We start from the raw sequence: 19,834 nt of genomic DNA on the forward strand, positions 1-19,834 counted from the left end.
GCCAACTACCATGATTTAAAAATCAGGGAGGGGCTCGGTCAAGGCAGGAAGGTCTAGGCAAGGGTTTCCCATGGCCATCTTTCTATTGTGTTTGAGCCATTCAGGGATTGCTGAAGCCCTCTTAAGACCAAAAAAGTGGAGGCCAATTGCCACAGGTGTAATGCTGTACCAGGGGATGACAAATGTCTGGGCAGGACCCCTGATGGCGAGGAATGTATAGGAAGGCAAGGCCTGGATGTTACAGGGTTAGTCAGTGGCAGAGCAAGTGGCAGAGTGCAGGTTGGGGACATCTCAGCCCCACCATAAGGCAGATATGTCCCCAACCTGCACTCTGTTTGGAGGTAACTGGTTTGAGTTCCTTTTGCATCTTCCAGAGGCCAGGTTGTCTTCACCATTACCTCTGTTTACCAGAGTAGGGCAAATATTTTATGGCGAGAACACAAAACAGTGAGATCATGTAATAAAATAGTTTCAAGTGATGGGTAAAATGTTAATCTTTCTTCCCAGTCCTTAACCACTGTGTAGTTATGGCCTCAAGCCTGAAATCTACCTTTCCCAAACTAGTGATTTTACCTTGTCCCCAGCAGTGGAAGAAGGTCATGAGTTGAAGGCAGGTGAGGGAATCTTTCCGTTATTTATATAAATGCCTTCCTCTACAAGGACCTGCCCCCTTCACGGAAACATCGGAAGACTTGAAGACCAAGTTGGGGTTTCCAGAGCCTGGTCTTTGTTTCCATGCCAGAAAAGGCCCACTGAGGGGCTCTGGGTCCCACTGAGGCTTCATGCACAAAAACAGTCCTTAGGAAGGTAACTGTCAACAGCTACTTTACATGGGCTGGGAAAATTGACATAATGCAGCCTATCACTCAAATGTCAATATTTTATCTACCAGATAAAATTTACTAAAATTTTCTGGTTTTATGGGACTCTTTAAAGTCACAGACATACCCCTTACATTTCCTTAGAGTCCACTGTTTATATTTTTTGAAATGACACCCTTATTATCCCTAAAAACTCAAGATCATTAAAGTTTAAAACATAGGAAAAGGTTAGGGATACTGCATTTGGGCTGGCTGTAGGTGATGTTTCCCCCACTGCCCTGTGTACACACACACACACACACACACATAGTGGTTGTCCTTGTTCTTATCCTGTTTGGTGACATGAATCATTCTCTTTTCCTTTGTTCTTTTTTCAGGCGAAGATGGTGGGAAGAATAGCTTTCAGAGTCAGGAGCCAACAAAATCTTGTGGCATTTGCTGCCAAAATGGCATTATCTTGATCCAGGAGCCCCAGAGGGTTTGTCTAAGCTGCTAAGTGAACTGCTACAGCCAGGACTGTCCCATCCACCGAGGCTGTCAGTGTGAAAGGGCCAGTGGGTGTTAACAGCATCAACAAGGGCCCAGGGATCCACTGCAGCAAGTCAGACAGGCAGCTCTGTCCTGCCAACACTCCAGGCCCAGCTGCACCTCACACATGCATGGCACTAGCTCCTCAATGCAGATTTCAAATGGAAAACACTGGAAGGCAAAGTTTGAATGTCTTCTTGTTAATTTTTTGCAAGCAAATACAATTCTTTCAAAACTAGCAGTGCTGTTTAAAGTAGTGTGACACCTAACTTTGGAGAACAAGGTAAAACCAATACACATTTTAGAAAAATATTTACTTTGATTGAAATACTTTTAACCCTGGGAGTCCTAATTCAGAAAATAGCATATTGCTGCTCTTCTTCCTTTTGTCATGTGGTGGTCAAAACACTTCCTTCCTTTTTTTTTTTTAAAGATGACCGGTAAGGGGATCTTAACGCTTCGCTTGGTGTTGTCAGCACCACACTCAGCCAGTGAGCGAACTGACCATCCCTATACAGGATCCGAACCCATGGACTTGGTGTTAGCACTGCACTCTCCTGAATGAGCCACAGGCTGGCCCTAAAACACTTCCTTTCTTTCTGGAGGGCTTGGTACAGGGTTGCCTGGGTCTTATCCTCAACAAAACATTTTGTATTTGGTCTATCCAGAAAACAAAATTAGAAAATATTGACCATAATGTTGGGCCATAATGCAGACTCACTGCTCGGCTAAGAAAGCCTATGAACCTTGCTAGAGCCAGCTGGCCCCATGAGCCCTCAGCAGAATTCCAATCTGAGTGTGGACATGCAAGCAGAGATAGTGCATTTGTTTCTCTTTTAAAAATGTACAATTTATGGTAATGTTTTTCTTTACTGAGGTCTTATCTTGCTTGCACATTCTAGTGTACTTTTAAGGTAAGAATTGTCTGAAAGCTTTGCTTTAGACATAAAAATTTAAATTTAGTTCTAAAATTCCTTGAGGGAAAAATATATATTTTCAAAATCATTATTTTTTGAAATGAAGGTAAAAGTTGTTTCTGAAAGGTTTATTTACCAGTTTATATAGTTAATAAACTCATCTCTGAAGCCCTAAATACAGTGTCTTCAGATATTCAAATAAATGATTTTATTATTCTCTGTAAGCTTTCAGTTTGGAAAATTGGAGAAATTGCCTTTCTTTGATAAATTCAAATCTGGATAAATCCAAAATCAAGAGTATAGATGCTGTCACTATGCAAAAAGAATTTTATCTAAAATGTGGGAAAGTTGGTGTCTTAGTGATGATGTTCACTTGGTAAGAAAAACCATCAATATTACTATGTCAAATGCTGATTTTGAAATAACTTTAATGCAATGGATAATAATTGGAATACTAACTGCAATAAATTTAGCATCAAGCTAAGAAGAAATTTTTTTTTGTACTATTTTTACTGTTTGGAATCGTAAGTTGAAGTTGAAATTTCAAGAGATAAAGAAAATGGATAAAAGCAATACCAAGTATTGTAAACTTTAAGATGCAATGTTGATTATCATCAATAAAAAATTTTTTAATTTTTTTAAATAATTTTTTTTTTTTTTTTTTTTGGTGGCTGGTTGGTACAGGGACCTGAACCCTTGACCTTGGTCTTACAAGGCTGCATTCTAAGCAACTGAGCTAACTGGCCAGCCCAATAAGTTTTTTGGGGGGAAATATATTTTTTAATTGTCTGGCAGTGCTCATCCAGTTTTCACAGAGTAATCTACTGAAGATGTAGTTTAGGGAGACTGTATCAATGACTTAAGAGGACAGCATTTGTGGCCCAGGTTTCTTTAGCCTGTTCTTCTCTTTCCTACCACAAGGAGGTGCCATGAGAATCATCAGCTGCTGTGAAAGTTTGGCACTGGATGGTCTGCGGGACCCCAATGTCACCAAAGCTTAGTCAGGATGACTAGACTCGCAGGGTTGGCTCCTGATTCTCTAGGCCTTGGGGGACATCTTAATAGTCTTGTTTCTTAATCCTTCCCAGACTCAGAGCTCCCAGACACAAGTCGGAAGACGGCAAGGAGTGCGGAGGCAAAGGTGATCATACAGCTAGTTGAATTTTGTAGCCCACATGTCCAGGCAGTGTAGGCAGCAACAATGAAGACTTTTGAGTGGAAGGAGGAAGCAGGTTCCTGACAGTCCTTGGGAGAGGCTTGATCTGTTCTCTTGGGAGACTGAAAAAAATGGAGCTTTACCTCTGCCAGAGGATGCCAGAGGCAGGTCTGTGGCACTGCTGAGAGCTTCTTTTGGCCTCACAGACATCCTGGGCTGAGAGATAAGGACCAGGGCTCACTTTCTGCAGCTCCTAGAAATGCCAGCCAATTCTCTCCTTTCCCGTTTTCCTTGGCATTCTCCTGTAGGTTTTCCCTGGGATATTTCCTCAACGGGTGGGACAGTTTTTCTTTGTGATTATTTTCTTTCCCTCGCTTTACTATTTCACTTTTCCATGGAGGTCAGCCTCTTTTGGAATATAGTTGGATAGAAAGTGGAATACTGCATACAGTCCTGAAAAGCCCCATTCATACATCCCTCTTCTCTGGAAAGGGCATCTCAGAGACACACCCCAATTTCCTGAACACTGCCAATGGCTTGTCTCTGGCTTAAACGATCCCAAAGCAGCACCTCTGTGGCTAGTGTCACTGTGTCTATAGCTAGGGAAAGGCCCATAATGATTGCCAAAGGCTCTTGAGAGGAATCATTCCTCGTTGGTCCTGAGAGAAGACTAGAAGAGGAAGAGTCAGCAGTTCCCATCGGAGAGAAAACCTGACTCTCAGAGGGGTTTCACTGGCTACTCGGCCTCTGGCTGTACTCCACGCCAGCAACAAACTCAGAAATCCTGTATGAGAGAAAGACAGTCTTAGTAGGGATGTGGGAGGGGACAGTAAACAACAGGTGAGCCATCCTCTCTGGCTTGAGGGCAGGTGGCAATCCCAGAGGCTGGGCACTCCAAGGCTAGACACTCTCAGTAGACCCAGAGGCCACTAGTGAAGTGGGTGACCTCGGGCAGCTAAATGGCCTGCAGAATTCTCTGGATCCACATACAGGCTTCACACATTGTTTTGGCCATATGCACATCCATAGTTGTGTTCCTTTCTCAGTTCATTAAATCACTTTGTATTACCTTGTTTTGAAAGTTCTAGCAAGGTTGTTGAATTAGGAGTAGGCCAGGATGTGGGGAGGAGCAGTGGACTAGATGCTGACTTCCATATGGCAGGACTGCTGCAAAGGGGTGGGGGGCAGTGCAGGCCAGAGGAGACAGCATGGCAGCACTAATGATGTGGTACCCTCATGCAAGGGGTCAGCTGGCAAAGAGTTATGTTCTTTCAAACTAGATTTGGTAAAATTCCTCTCTTGATTAGCTTCAATAATTCTTTTTGAAGCAAAGTCTTCAGAAAAGGGACAGACAACCTATACTTACCATTTTTATCTCTATACAAGCATGGGAATGCTGGGCAAAGCTTCACTTTTATTCAGCTCAGAGACGAAGGGGAAGAAAAGGCATTCAACTTAAACTTTGGAGCTGTTAGTACAATGACAGTAATCCTGGTTTTCCTCCAAGGTCACCTGTGATGTCGTAAGAGCTCTATCATTATAAGTTACTCTTCTTTAGCTTGTACTCTGTTTAACTGTCCATGGATAGACCTTCTTCTCTTCTCAACCCCTTATTACTTGCCCCATTCTCCATGCACGTTAAACACTGTATAGGTTTATAAAGTGACAGCAATCTAGGAGGTCCTCTGACTCAGTGACCTCCCCACACCTACTTCCATCCCACTGTCTCCAAAGATAGCTCTGAGGAGCCACAGCTTGCGGCATCCATTCTTATGTCATCCCCTTCCATTGAACCTGGGCTGGCACTATGACTTGCTCTTGACCTATAGTCTGTGGTGAAATGACTCTCTGTCACTTCAGAGGTTATCTAGAAGAACCTTGTAGCTCTCACAATGCTAGCTCTGGGGGAAACCAGTTGTTTTGTAAGAAGTCTGACTGCCTTGAAACCTCCATGTTGTGAGGAAGCCCAACTTACCCATGTCGTGAGACTAGGAGTAGAGAGATGCTCAACATTCTCCAGCTGTTCCAATCACCTCAGTTGAGAAGCCAGGCACACAGTGAAGAAGCTATTATGGGCACACAGCCCAGTCAAGCATTCAGATATTTGCCAGCCTCAGCAGCCCCCCAACAACAACCATGAGACTCTTGAGAGAGAGAAGCCACCTAAGCCCAGTCAACCCACATAATCATGAGAAATAATAAATTTCTATTTAAACTACTATGTTTTGTGGTGCTCTATTATGTAGTAATAGATCATTAGAATGCGCACCACTGCAGGACAGGATGGCCATGAACATAGCACGGCTTTTTCCATTTCTATCTTTTGTCAGTCTCCTTGGCTTAAGTGTGAGAGAATGACTTTTCTTCTCTGCATATGAAATGTGGTATGAGAATGAAATCACTCCATTTAGAGTTGTGATTGGTGGAGAATTTTGAAAACACCCACATTGTTGAAACCACTCCTTGCCCTCCCCCGCTCAACTCCACTCCCGCCATGCCCTAGTGTACTTCCTGGACTTCACACCGCCTGCTGAACGTGCCCAATTCACTGGCTGGGGAAGTGCTTCAGCAGCAACACACATCCAGGGCAGACCTTTTTGAAGACAATGGCAGTAAGAGGAAGGGGCTGAGAATCAGTACCAGGTGGTGGGGACAGGGAAGGACACTTGGTCTTTCCCTCTCTCTTGGCACCAGCTTCCCCAAGGTCTCTTCTTAAGATACGATCAGGGTGTCTCCCTTTCCACTGCCATTTCCATTTTTTCAAGGTACTTTAATTTCCATCTCTATCCTGGAAAAGACAATGGAAAACCCATTTCCCCAAAGTTCAATGAGACATGTTTAGAGTTTTTCAAAAGGACATTTACTGAGAAACTAAAGGGAAACCAAACAGAATGCAAGAGAACAGAGGCAGAGTTGCAAATGGGCTGAGGGAATTCAGATTTATAACCAGCCTCTGGCCACAGCTGTACTGGCTCGGCAAAGCTTTCCAGACACAAAACCACCTGCCTGCCAATGGAGACAGTCCTCTTTGCCTGCTTTCCCCTACAAAACCGCCTTCTGTTTCCTGCCAACAAGCCAGTAGCATACTCATTGGCACTCAGGGCTGCTAGCTCTCTGGGCAGGAAGATCCTGAGGTGGGGAACAATAGGCACAGCTGCCTCAGGATCCCCAACCCAGCCTCCCATTGCCAAGGACACGTCAAAGTTTATTGGGATGACTGCCTGATGTCTATCGGAGCCCATCTGATTTCTCTGGGACCATTCTTTTGGGCTCATCTGCCTGGCTCTGGAGACAATATTTCTGCTAACTATTTTGCTGGCAATAGCCCCTCATGCTTTGGTTCCAAACACTGGTATTGTAGAGGATGTCTGAATGGGGCGGGATGCGCAGAGGGGAACGTTGGACAAAGAGTTGAATTTTTCTCATGTCATCAGACATAGGCAGAACCTTGGATTCCTTTTGAATCCCAGGAGTTGAAAGCCAATCAGAGATGGAAATGGATCAGGCAGGCTGGGGAATGTGTGAAGCTTGAGTGTAGTAACACTGCCTCACACAACCAAAGGCCTCTGCCCTTTTAAGATCTGATATCAGGGTAGAGTTTCTTCTTGTACTAGGCAGCTGTGGCAACAAGAACTTTCTGAAGACATGCAAGGATCTTGCTTTCAACCAGTTAGTTCCACATGGAAATGTTAATTGAAATGAAGATAATGAGCTTTCCAGGAAGGTAAACTACAATCCAACTCTGGATTCTGCTGCAAAGAGATTGTATGAAAAGGGAAATGCTACCTTGGAGAGTTGTGCAAATGTGTGGCTGGCAGAGAGAAGACCAGGAGGTGACAGTTCCTGGTCCTCCCAGGGATGCTGAGGCCTTTGGTTTCATTTCTATGGAGGCAGAAGCCATGAGGATGAGGTGAATAGCAGTGGGTTGGCAGACGTAGTCAGGAAGGAAGCTGAGTAATGAACGAGATACCCGGGAGAGACCTTGACCTTCACTCTTGCAGGCATATCCATTCCCCAAGGGCTTCAAAAGTGATATATGTGTCTGAAGTGAGAAGGAAACCTTTATCTGTGGCTGCCCAAAGCTATTACTCTGGGTTGTTGCATATGGAAATACCGCAGAAGGCACTGAGGCCAAGACCCAAAGCTGTGCCTTCTGCTCGGGATGGCTGTGCTATCTCTCCATGATCTCACCTCACACAATGCTACACCTATTTCTGAGGCTGTTCCCTCAGTGGACAAATGTGCTTGGGAAAGGAAATTCCAGAATGCTTATGCCATTATGATGTGCACCTCTCTAACAGAGATGACAATTACTTTTCATTCTTATAATAATAACACCACTTAGAAGAAAGTGGCTGCCGGCTACCTAGATAATAGTCTTGGGGTTTTTGACTTCTCAGAATCTGGTTTCAGCAGAAAAGAGGGCCATGATCAACTGGTACTCTCTGCCACGTGCATGGGAGGGGGCAGTGAATTTGCTATGAATTAGCCCTCCTTGCACTAGATTTTCTCCAGGGGAATGGCCTGCTTGTCCTATTATTCTCCTTGGGCTACTTCTGCAAATCTGGAGTACTTCTTGGGGTAAAATTACTTTTTGGAAACAGTCATTAACTCAAAAGTATTCAAGTGTGAATTGAGATCTGCTGCCTATTTAGCACCTGGATATATTTTTAAACATTCTGTCCTTCCAGGGCATTCAAGCAAATAACATCATGTCAGAGTGACTGTTGCCAGGGCTGTCTCCACCACCAGGGGCCTTATATTAGTCACTAAGAGTCCTGGTACTCTTGGTACTCTCACTACATCATTTGGTTTCTTCCACAGTGCAAGCTTGGTACTTGGCCACGAGAGATGTGCTTCTCCTGCATCACATCACCTTGGCCACCTGAAGAAGGTGGCTGGACCATTCAGGTTCACCAAACCCAATCTGGAAAGAGAGCCAGTTATTGCTGTGATTACAGCTGAGCATTTGGTCACTGGAGTTCTCCGGGTGTTGCTGGATGGGAAAAGTTACTCAAGATCTTTGTAAGATGGCTGTCCTATTGTGGCCTTGGCACGAACGGTCCTTACCCACAGTCATCGTTTCTGCAGGAAGAAGAAAAAATAAGAATAATTTGGTTTTCAATCATATATTTTTAATGCGTACCAAACAAGTGCTAGACACTGTGACAGATGCTGGAAATACAAAGGCCACGAGTAAGACACTCACCTGTGTTCAAAGGGCTCACAGAGGGAGAAATTACAATGTGAGAAGCTGAATAACAGGGATGTGCCTAAAATGCTGTAGGAGCAAAGAAGAAGAAGGGACTAACTTCAAGGGGATTGAGAGGATTCTGAAGGATGAGTCTTGAACCAGGCCGTTTAGACTGAAGAGGAGCCCATCAGGAGACGAGGGCAGGGAAGGCCATTTTGGGCAGAGGAAAGAGCCTGTGCAAAGGCACAAAGACAGGAAAGGGCATGATGCATTGTAGGAAACCAAGATTTTTATAAAATGAGGTGTGAGGAAAGATTTTTCTATAGTTCATTAAAGCACTGACCCAGTGGGATCTTGGTGGGGAGATGGGGTGGTGAGGACTGTGGCATCAACATGAGAGACAGCAATGGTGGTTTTAAGGGCGGATGGGCACAGTGCTGGCCTAGCTGGCTCCAGTGCTGGTGCCAAGCCCATTTCAGTGGGCAGAGCAGTAGTGTCTTTTTTCAGAACCAGTGGCCTCCCAGGCAGTACCACAGGTTTAGAAGGTACCAGGAAATTCTGTGGCATCAACAGGGAGTAATGGTTACAATCCTATCTGAACAGAGGGGATTTTAAGTGAATTCAATTGTCCTGAGACACAGGGATCTGATTTGAATTAAATTGAATTGAAACTAAAGATGAGAACCATCTCCATGAAAACCATAATGTGCAGTGACATTTCGATCACAAAAATGACAGCTGATGTGAGACAGGCCATTGAAACTGACCTGAAATTAAGAACATGAAAAGACTGAGTGGAGCATTAGATAACCTCTCTCTGTGAATTTGAAAATGGGTTTTGATTGCAGGAAGTACCTAAAGGCTCTGAACTAAGAAGCTTGTCAAAGATTGAAATGATTCTTATTACATGATTCAATCTCATGTACTTAATATTGTTAAACTTGTATTTTAAAATATTATTTAGAAAGCACTAAAATCTCGGGATTTTGTTGATTATTTATTGCTTAGCACAGCTCTGCAAATATATTAAGAAACTTTGTGCTCTGCCTGCTTAGATTCTGTTTAGCTTCTCCCTTTCTCCAAAGAGGGCATTCTTTTTTTTTTTTTTTATTCACTCCGCTGCTCCCCTTGAAGAAATGGTATGTTAAAGAAATAAAGCAGTGCGAATGTGACTACACTGCTGATCAGGAAATTGGGGCACTAATGTGGAAAATGGAAGTCCATTTGGATAATAACTACTATTTACTGAGCACGTAAGCTTACTGCTCTATCCTAAGAGCTTTGCATACCTTATCTCATTCAATCCCCACTTCAACTCTCTGTGATAAACATTACAGTAACAGTTTTACAAATGAGGGAACCTAGTCTGAGAAAGTCCAAATAATAAAGGTAGGAAATGGCAGAGCCAGAAACTGCCACCATGCCTTTAAGGATCCAAATGTCTGGTCTTAAGTCCTGTGTCCCAGATGGCAAAGCATCATGCTTTAAATGCCAACTCCACTACAGTGCCTTTCTACAATGGATTCCCAGTCCAGCAAAGAATTATGAATAGTCCAGACTTCGTAGAAAAGTGAGTTAAGATCCATTGTGAAGATGACCTCAAGGGGAAAGGTGGTATATGTTTGCATGTGTGACATGTCAACTGTAATTTGCCGAGAGTGGTTCATTAGAAATGACGAGAGGCAAGCCTGTAAGAGTAGTCAAATTTCTTCAGATGAGGGGGCAAGTTAGGGAATTACATAAGGCAAAAATTACTCTACATAATGAAAGTAAGTGGAGGAATTTATTATTCCAAATTTATATTCATTACATTTACTAATTCACTCAACAAACATTTATTGAGCACCAGGCACTTGTGCTGAGCACTAAGAACACAGAGACGAATGATGCATCCCCACACTCGAAGAGCTCACAGTGGCCATTAGATGAGTACAGAATCAAGGATGATGAGGAAGAAAAGAGAGTAAAATGAAGTGTTGGCAGGAAGCTCTGCCTGTAACTGCTGTGTGTGGGTGCGTGTGTGTAATTCCCTCTACCCAGATCAGGGAATGAAAAAGAAAAAAGTTATGATAAAAAATTGCATAAGTGTGAAAATTGAAAAATTCCTAGCATATACTAGGGTACTTCAAAAAGTCCGTGGGAAAATAGAATTAAAATACAATACAACTCTTCCTGTGAACTTTTTGAAGTACCCTCGTATATGATGCACTGGACTGTGAAACAAAATTCCATTAAAAAGGCCTGGGACTGTCTCCCACTGAAAGTACAGCAAGCAGAAGACAACCAGAAGAAGGGACTTGTTTTTTTTAATTCATAGCCTGGTAAAACTCTCCTGGGAGGCAACCCATACCCCATCCCTGTCTGCAATTTGGGACTGAAATCTGTGAATGGCCATCTGTAAGCTCTGTTGCTATAGAGGACCTGAACTGATAATTCTGTTCCTATTACAGTCATGCATTGCTTAAAGACAGGCATACTCTCTGAGAAATGCATCATTTGGTGATTTCATTGTTGTGTGAACATCACAGAATGTACTTACAAAAACCTAAATGGCACAGCCTACTATACACCTAGGCTATATATTACAGCCTACTGCTTGTATGTGAGTAATGCATTGCTCTATGACATTACAATGGCTATGATCCCACTATGTGACAGGACTTTTTCAGCTTCATTGTAATCTTATGGCACAACCATTGTATATGCATTCCACCGTCATTGCTTAAAACGGCATTATGCATCGCATGACTAAAATTGGAAAAGTAACTTTGCAACAACAGAAAGGTATAACAAATAAGAATTACAAATGATGAAATAAAGATGCTTTTGTGTATATTTATTCAAATGCAATATACATTTTGTTATCCCAATTCTGCTTTACTTATGCTTTATGTTTTTAAGATAATAATATAGTAGAAAATTATTAGATTTATGATCTTAATGGATATATTTAGGAGAACTTAACTGGTTAAATTTATAGTCTAAGTAGTCTAATTTATAAATGCTTAGGAAAATCCATTATACTAAATTTATAAGTTAATTTTTTTTTTTGTCTTTTTGTCTTTTTTCGTGTCCGGCAACGGATCGCAACCCTCAGTGTCGCGCCCGTACCGGACCGGGACCGGCAACGGGATCGCAACCCTCGGTGTTGCTCCCGCGCCTCGCTCAGCCAGTGAGCGGGAACCGGTCCTTATGTGGGATCCGAACCCTCGGGCGGGAGCGCTGCCGCGCTTCCCAAGCGGCGCACTTATCCAGTGCGCCACCGGGCCGGCCCAAGTTAATTTTTTAAATGTTGAAAGCTTAAGATAATTTAATATAAACGTGTAAGATTTTATTTATTAGCCCTATAGGAGTTAAGTACTTGAGGACAATTTGCTTAACAACTACTGTGTTAGATGTTTGAAATATTTGATATAATCACATTTAAAATTTGTGATTTTAGTTTGCAACATTAAAGGGAATTTAGCTAATCAATTGCTTAAATTGCACTTAACTATTTACAAGAACTTTATTTGCTAGATTTATAAGATTTTTTCTTTATTTTGAAATGTTTAAGAAAATTTAATTAAGTGTGGAATTTGTGTTTAGAAGTTTAGAAAAATTTAATCTGTCAAATTAATGAGCTAATTGAGAATTATACAAAGAATAAGTAAAAACAAATATTTTCATTTCAAAACAAAATGATTAAATTTATAATTTTAATAACAGTTAACATGATACAGCATTTGGTATGTACCGTTTTAGGAATATTACACACATTAATTAATTTACTCTTCACCACAACTCTCTGCGGTAAATACTATTATTATCCCCGTTTTACAGATGAGGGAAATTGAGGTATAGAAATATTAAATGACTGCTTTACCAAGTGTATTAGTTTCTTAGGGCTGCCGTAACAGAGTACCACAGACTGGATGGCTTAAAACAACAGAACTTTATTCTCTTATAGTTCTGGAGTCTAGACTTCTGAAATCAAGGTGTCAGCAGGGCCATGCTCCCTCTGACGGCTCTAGGGGAGAATCCTTCCTTGCCTCTTTCAGCTTCTCGTGGCTTCTGGCAATGCTTGGCTTATAGCTGCATCACTCCACTTCCTGTCTTCATTGTCACATGGCATTCTCCTTGTATGTCCCTCTGTGTCTTCATATGGTCTTCTTATAAGGACACGAGTCATTGGATTTAGGCCCTACCCTAATCCAGTATGACTCCATCTTAACTAAATATATCTGCAAGGACCTATTTCTAAATAAGATCACATTCTGAGGTACTGGGTAAGCATGAATTTTGGGGGGACACTATTCAACACAGCATCCTATGGCTACCAATATCCAGCACATTGATAAACAGTGTCAGTTGTCAATCCTCATCTTATTTATTATATCTTATTTGACACATCTGGCCATTCCCTCCTCCTGGAAACAACATCCTCTCTTGCCTTCTAGTATACCACACTCTGTTGGTTTTCTGACAATGGCAATGACTTTCTCAGTCTGTTAGTTTCTCTTCTTTTCTCTGTCTTTAAATGTTGGAATGTCCCAGTTCTTAGTCTTTGGACCTCTTCTCTTCTTCATTTATATCTGAACCATCTTTGCAATGACAGCCTGACCTTTCTCTGGAACTCTAGATTCCTGCATCTAACTGCTACATGGTGTTTCCCTGTGACTATCTGATAGGTGCCTCAAACTTAGTAGGTCCAACTCTTGATCGCCTGGCACAGGTGCTCTACCTGCTGCCTTCCTCACCTCACTTCATGTCAACTTCATCCTTCCAGCTGCTCAGGCTCAAAATTTTGGAATCATACTTCACTTCTCTTCCTCATACCTTACAGGAAATCCTGCTGGGACTCCCTACAAAATATATTCAGAATGTAACCACTTCCCATCAATTTCCCTGCTTCTGCACTGGTTCAAGCCTTATTATTTCCATCTGGATTACAGCAGTAGACTCCTAATGGATATTCCTACTTCCGCCCTTGCCCTTATATAGTCTATTCTCAACAAGGCAGCAGAGGGATCAGTTATAAGCTTAGGTTATGTCACATCTGTCTTGAAAATTCTGCAATGGCTCTCTGTTCATCTCAGAGAATGAGCCAAAATACTTACAAAGATCTATCAGGTTCTATGTAACCTGAGCTCTGCCCACTGTTACCTTTCTGATCTCATCTCCTACTTCTCTCTCATTCCCTCTGCAGCCCACTGCGTTGCTCTCTTCAATGTTCCTTGTACGAACTTCCTTAAAGGACTTGTATTGGCTGTTCCCTCAGCCTGCATGTCCATACGGCCATACGGCTCGCTCTCTCTTCTCATTCAAGTGTTTGCTCAAATGTTCCAATTCTCTGTGAGCCCTACCATCATTCCTACTAAGATTACCCCACCCCTTAAAAACAAACCAACAAAGCCCACCACTCTTCTGATCCCTCTTACTTGCTCTACTTTATTTTTCATAGTACTCATTACTTTCACAATAATTGTGTACTTTATTACCCTATATGCCCATTTACAGTGCTTATTTTGTGTCTCCCACTAGAATGTAAGTTCTAGGGTAAAGATTTTTGTCTATTTTTTCCCCCACAAATGTATCTTCAGTACCCATAGTAGGTATTCAACCAATTTTTGTTGAAAAAATAAATAAATGCTTGAAATCCCCCATTTCTCTCTGTAAAGTGACTATTTTAGAGGAAGACTGATCGATCCTTACTTGAATGGAATGCCCACCATACAGCCCATGAGGCAATGCAAAGAGGCTTCTCGAAAGGTTGCCGAGATGAGCTGACAGCACAGCGGCCAGCATGGTGGTTCCCAACATGAGGGGTTTGGAGCTTTCTGGAGGAAATGCCTGTGGGTCTTCCAGCCTGCCCTTTACACTAAGATAGGTCTCTTACCAAGGCCTTTATGAGACTGTTCGAGTCTTTGTGCTGCTGCAAATCTCATTTGAGATGATGACTGGGACCTTGACTGCCATTGCCTTAACTCTTATGGGTGTTGCTTTGCACTTGAAGAAGTGGGTGCCAGAAGGAAGATAGGGCTCACTTAGTCCCCAAGAAAATGGAACTTTGGCTTTCAGAGCTAGTGCTCAGTTAATTATATGCATTAAAGAACGACTAATTAACATTCAGAGTCTGTCTAAGAAATCAGTAATCATTTACAAGTTGTAAGAGAGAAGAAATTAGGATTGTATCCAACAAGAATGTATTCAATGGTGGCTTTGTGCCAGGCATTTTGCCAGGTACTGTTTATACAATGATGAATATCACTCAATCTCTATCCTCAAGGAGCAGCTGGCTGTGCTGGGGATGACACATACACAGATAATATCAAGTGACACCGAACACTGTGTTAGGGGTAGGCACAAAGTGCTAGGAGAAGACAGCACAGACAAGAAACATTTAGCTCATACTAGAGGATCTTCAGAATGCTTCCTGAAAAGATGACAACTGACCAGATAGATACTTACAAGATAAGCTGGATCTAGCCAGGCAAAGAGGGGTAGAAAGGACAGCACTAGAAGAAGGTAAAGCAGGAGCAAGGCATGGGAATGAATAAAAAGCATGTGTGAACCACCAGCAATCAGGCACAGCCCCAACATAAATTGCAAGGAGGAGATGGAGGCAGGGTCATAGAGGACCTTGAATGCCAAGGCAGGGAACCTGATCTTGATCTTATTCAGGATAAAGGGCAGTTATTGAAGCATTTTAAGTAGGAAAGAAACATAGTCCTATTTGTGTTTTAGGACTAGGACCCTGTGCTACAGAGGAAAGGCTCACTCATTATCTGTAGCAAAGGTCAGCAGAGAGCCCAGTCAACTAAATACCGTGAATACTGACAGACCCTACTTTTCACTTTCACTATGGGGAGGAAACACTATCCCTCCAGGGGTTCACAGTCAGGAGGGAAGACAGATGTACCTAACTATAAGACAAAAGCTAGAGATGGCAAATGGGCAATGTGACTCGTAATCAAATAATTATGTCAGCACTTCATGCTATGGGGTGTGGTTTATTGGAGGTGGTTTATTGGTTCCTTAAACGGAACCCTGAATATTATGTAGAACTTACATGGTGAGAAAGTAGAGAAAAGGTATTCTAGGCTTAGGAAGTATCAGAAGAAAAGGCACAAAATAAATTGATTTAGGGACTGTAAGAGGTATGGCCAGCCAGCAGAAGCTTTTGAAGGAGAGAGACAGGGTCAAATCTGGGTTCTCCTTCCTAAGGAGAATGGCTCAGAGTAAAAAGGAAATGACCGAGGGGTTGTTGGAGGAAGGGGAATCCCTTCCAAAGACCACCTGAGGAAGAGATAACAGCAGAGGGAGATCTCCTCCTCGGGCACCTGCTGGGATCAGCCTCACCTGATTGGGTGGTGATACTCACTTCAGCAAACATGACCCAGGGGATGGTCATTGTCACCCAGGTTTCTCAGGCCAAGGAGGAGCTGCTGCAGAATTAACTTGTAGCCTATTGTGATACCACAAGGGATAAGATACTGACTGCTGAAGGCCTCAAGCAGGAGTTTTCACACCCCTTCCCCAGGCCCTTCATACTCCCCTTTCCTTTTCCAGGTATGATTTATGGATGAGTTTTCCTACATTTGGGAAGAGGTGTCAGAATTAGCTTAAACATTGGGATGTACTCACACAAGCGGTCTTCAAAAAGTTCATGGAAAGATTCATATTACTTTTCAATTGCACTTTCTACAAACTTTTTGAAGTACACTTGTATGAAATAAACACATTTGATAAGTTGATCAGAACTTCATTTTAAAAAACCAATTAAATACGTGCTAATTAAAAACGTTTAATGTCTTGCAGCTTACTTTTTTCTGAGATAAAGATACATTGAGAGAAAGAGAGAGAAATAAAGACCTTTAAATGTGTTTGTTGTTTGAAAAGAGGGTATGAGATAGAAAGTTTCTTTTCCCCTAAATGTTTGGAGGCTTTTACTGACATAAGTTATTAATAATATCAACATTTTTGGTACTATTCTTGCTATTAGCTTCTCATCTCAAAGATGCTCACAATGTCAAAAGAAAAAGAAAACACCTATCAGCACAATTAATTTTATCTTATCTTAGTATCTGCTTTCCTGTAAAAAATACTGATTGTAGACCATGAAATTCATATCTCCACAATGCTATTAGCACTGGGCTTTCTTGTGAATTAGGAACAGGAGCCCCCTCCAGGCAAACTCACCACTTGGTGAGTGGAGAGAAATGTGACTTGAGCTTCTCGCTCAGCCTGGCACAGTGAAGGAACCACCCACATGACAGTGTGCCCGGGCCCTGCCGAGAAGCTCCTTGGGGGGCTATGGTAGGGGCTTAGGTTATCAAAGGTAAAGCCCAGGTCCTGTCTTAGCACAAGAAGCTGTATTACTCTGTCTCACATTGTAAAATGTGTTCCCTGTAGGCAGTTTCCTCTTGCCAGGAGCAATTATGTTATCAGGCGGATATTTCTTTCCTTGGCTATAGAATTTCCAGCTTCAATTACCTGCTTTGTCTTACAATCACTCATGTTATCCCCAACCTTTAGGAAAGCTTCATTAAATGCTACAGTCTGGCATTAGCTGTGCTTTGGGGAACTGAGGAAGGGGCTGTGTCCATGCCTAGGATAAGCAGGGGAGGAGAGGATGACAGCTGGAAGAAGCAGTTCTGGCACCTCTGCAGATGACCCGCAGAGACCTGGAGCACAGATGGGAGTAGGAAGGGTAAGCAACAGCCTGGAGCTTTCCTCAGGCAAGCACAGAGCCATATGGGGAGAAGAAACCAACTTAGGGCCAGACAAAAAGGGCAGAGATATTTGTGTACTAAATGGAGGGTGATTCTTGGAGCTGGCAGATTCTCATCAAGAGGCAGCTGTCTGGCTTCATGAGGGATTGGTGTGTTACACTGTGACCACCTTTAGGGAAGCTGCCCTCACTTGACTCTGCAGGGAGCCTCTGGCCTGTCACTCAGATGGGACTGAAGAGTCACTGGCTGAAGGGACTGGGTCCAACTTCTCTTCCCTGGTGCTCCTGTTGAGGGCATGTGAGATCAGAACCTCAGAAGCAGCCGCCCTCCATACCCTGACCCTGACCTCACATCCCGTGCCTCTTGTCACTCACAGTCCCAGCTATACCTGCCTCCCCTCTGCTTCTGGATGTGTCTACTTCCTCCAGAGCTTTGCACTGGCCACCACTTCAGTGGTGGAAATGCTCTTCCAGGCCTTTGCTCAGCTGTCTGCTCTGGTTAGTCAGGTTAAGTGTTACCTTCTCAGAGGCCTTCCCTGCCACCCAGCACATCTCACTGTTGTATTTTCATCCGCCAGCTCATCGTGACCTATTTTTCTGTTTAACTGTTTGTGATCTGTCTACCTCCCTCCACCAGCATATGAACTCCATGGCAGAGGGGTCCCGCCTGCCTTGCTCAGCACAGCATTCCTGGTGTCCGGAACAGCATGCGGCACAAGACAGGTGCTCAGTAAACGCCGGCTAAATGAACTTGTGTGTGGGACAGATCAGGGAACTGAAGACTGTGTGGGATATGATGATAAATGTGCCAGTGGCCAGCCACTAGGGGTTGGGGGAACACGGTTTGGAATATCTTCCCAGCTCACGCTGACAATATTCCCACTCCCTAGCTGAAGTGCCATCTGGCCACAGCAGCGAGTCCCTGGAAGTCATGCTGTAAGACAAGGCTCTGCTCTTTATCCCCACACCCCACTACCTCAGCTGTGTGAACCAACGCAAGGTGAATGAATAAGAGGTTCTTCTTTGGGAAGATGGAGCTGGAAAAGAAAGGGAAAAAAGAGATAGGGAAATGAGAATATGGATAAAGAGAGAAGTGCGGTAGAGGTAAGGAAAGGAGAGAGCAGAGTCAGAGAGGAAATAAATGCCCAGCCTCTCAACAGTCTCCAGTCCCAGTCATTCCTGGAACCTAGATGTATTCCTGGCACTGGCCCCTATAATTCCCAAGTCAGGACCTACTGAGTTAGGGAGCCCAGCAGAAGCCTCAGCCCCCTACTAGGTGGGACCTAGAGTTCTTGCAGCCTCTGGTGCTGGATGTGGCTTGCAGAGCTACTCTTGTCACCTGCAGGTCCCAGGGCCACCTATTTATACCAGGTCAGCCCTATCCTTACTGGTCTCAGCCTCTGGTCCCAGCACCATGCTACAGCTTCTGCAGGGCTGACTTTGGTGGGGGTTCTGCCACTTTGCTTGCCTCTGCCAGACTTGAAACTGGTCCCTGGCAACGGATGTGTCCAGTGCCCTGTCAGCCAGCCCTCCCTGAACAGCTCTGTGAGGCTTCCCAGCTCCGGCCAACTGCTCAACATCTCTCTTCACTTTCTTGTGCTGGTGAGGTGCTGGCCAGTTCCACCTGAGCTCTCCAAAAATGACATCACCAATACTTCTTCACAAGCTCTTGGCCAGCCCATCTTGTTCTCTACATTTCTCTCTCTCTTCCTTCCTCCCTCCCTCCTTCCCTCTCTCTCTCCCCCCCATTTCTCTCTCTCTCTCTCTGTTTTACTCTCTCTCAAACTCTCTTGTATTTCTCCAACTCAATAAAGTCTCAGCCACACTGTGGTTCTGGATGCATCAGATGTGGGTACTTATATGAGGTCTTGGTCAGCTTCAGTTATTTCTTATAAATTCATAGTATAGACGTTTTCACCATACACAAGTACCCATCACTCAGCTTCAACGGTTATTGTCATTTCACCTGCTGTTGTGGTCTGAATATGGTTTGTTTTCACTGAAACCCGTGTTGAGGCTTGGTTCCCAATATGGCAGTGTTGGGAGGTGGGGCCTTTAAGAGGTGGCCTAGTGGGAGGTGTTTGGGTCATGGGGGTGGATATCTCGTGAATATGTTAATGCTCTTCTGAAGGGGTGAGTGAGTTCTAGCTCTTACAGGAAGGGAATAGATGAGTTCCTGGGAGAGCTGGTTGTTAAAAAAGCCTGGCACGTCCCCTCCCTCTCTCTTGCTTCCTCTCTAACCATGTGATCTTTCACATGTCCGCTCCTCTTCCACTTCCCACCATGAGTGCAAGCAGCCTGAGCCCTCACCAGATGCAGCTGCCCAATCATAGACTTTCCAGCCATCAGAATGGTGAGCCAAATTAACCTCTTTTCTTTATAAATTACCCAGTCTCAGGTGTTCTTTCTTTCTTCATGCTGGAATATTTTAAATCAAATCCCAGACATTATATCACTTCATCTATTAATACATACACATCTATAACCAGAAAAAGACTTTAAAAT

The 19,834-nt window shown here is 43.4% G+C and overlaps 1 protein-coding gene across 1 annotated transcript in view; it reads right to left on the minus strand.

The window, feature by feature from the left end:
- Nucleotides 1-6,259: 6,259 nt before the first annotated feature.
- The window catches only part of SYT9 (synaptotagmin IX), a 150,075-nt gene continuing 136,500 nt past the window's right edge, over nucleotides 6,260-19,834 (minus strand). Inside the window, exon 7 of the mRNA XM_008572466.1 lies at nucleotides 6,260-8,507. Coding sequence (XP_008570688.1) covers nucleotides 8,499-8,507 — 9 coding nt within the window. The 3' untranslated portion in view covers nucleotides 6,260-8,498. The remainder of the gene's footprint in view (nucleotides 8,508-19,834) is intronic.

Source organism: Galeopterus variegatus, unplaced genomic scaffold, assembly GCF_000696425.1.
Source record: "Galeopterus variegatus unplaced genomic scaffold, G_variegatus-3.0.2 Scaffold788, whole genome shotgun sequence".
Classification (NCBI taxonomy): domain Eukaryota; kingdom Metazoa; phylum Chordata; class Mammalia; order Dermoptera; family Cynocephalidae; genus Galeopterus; species Galeopterus variegatus.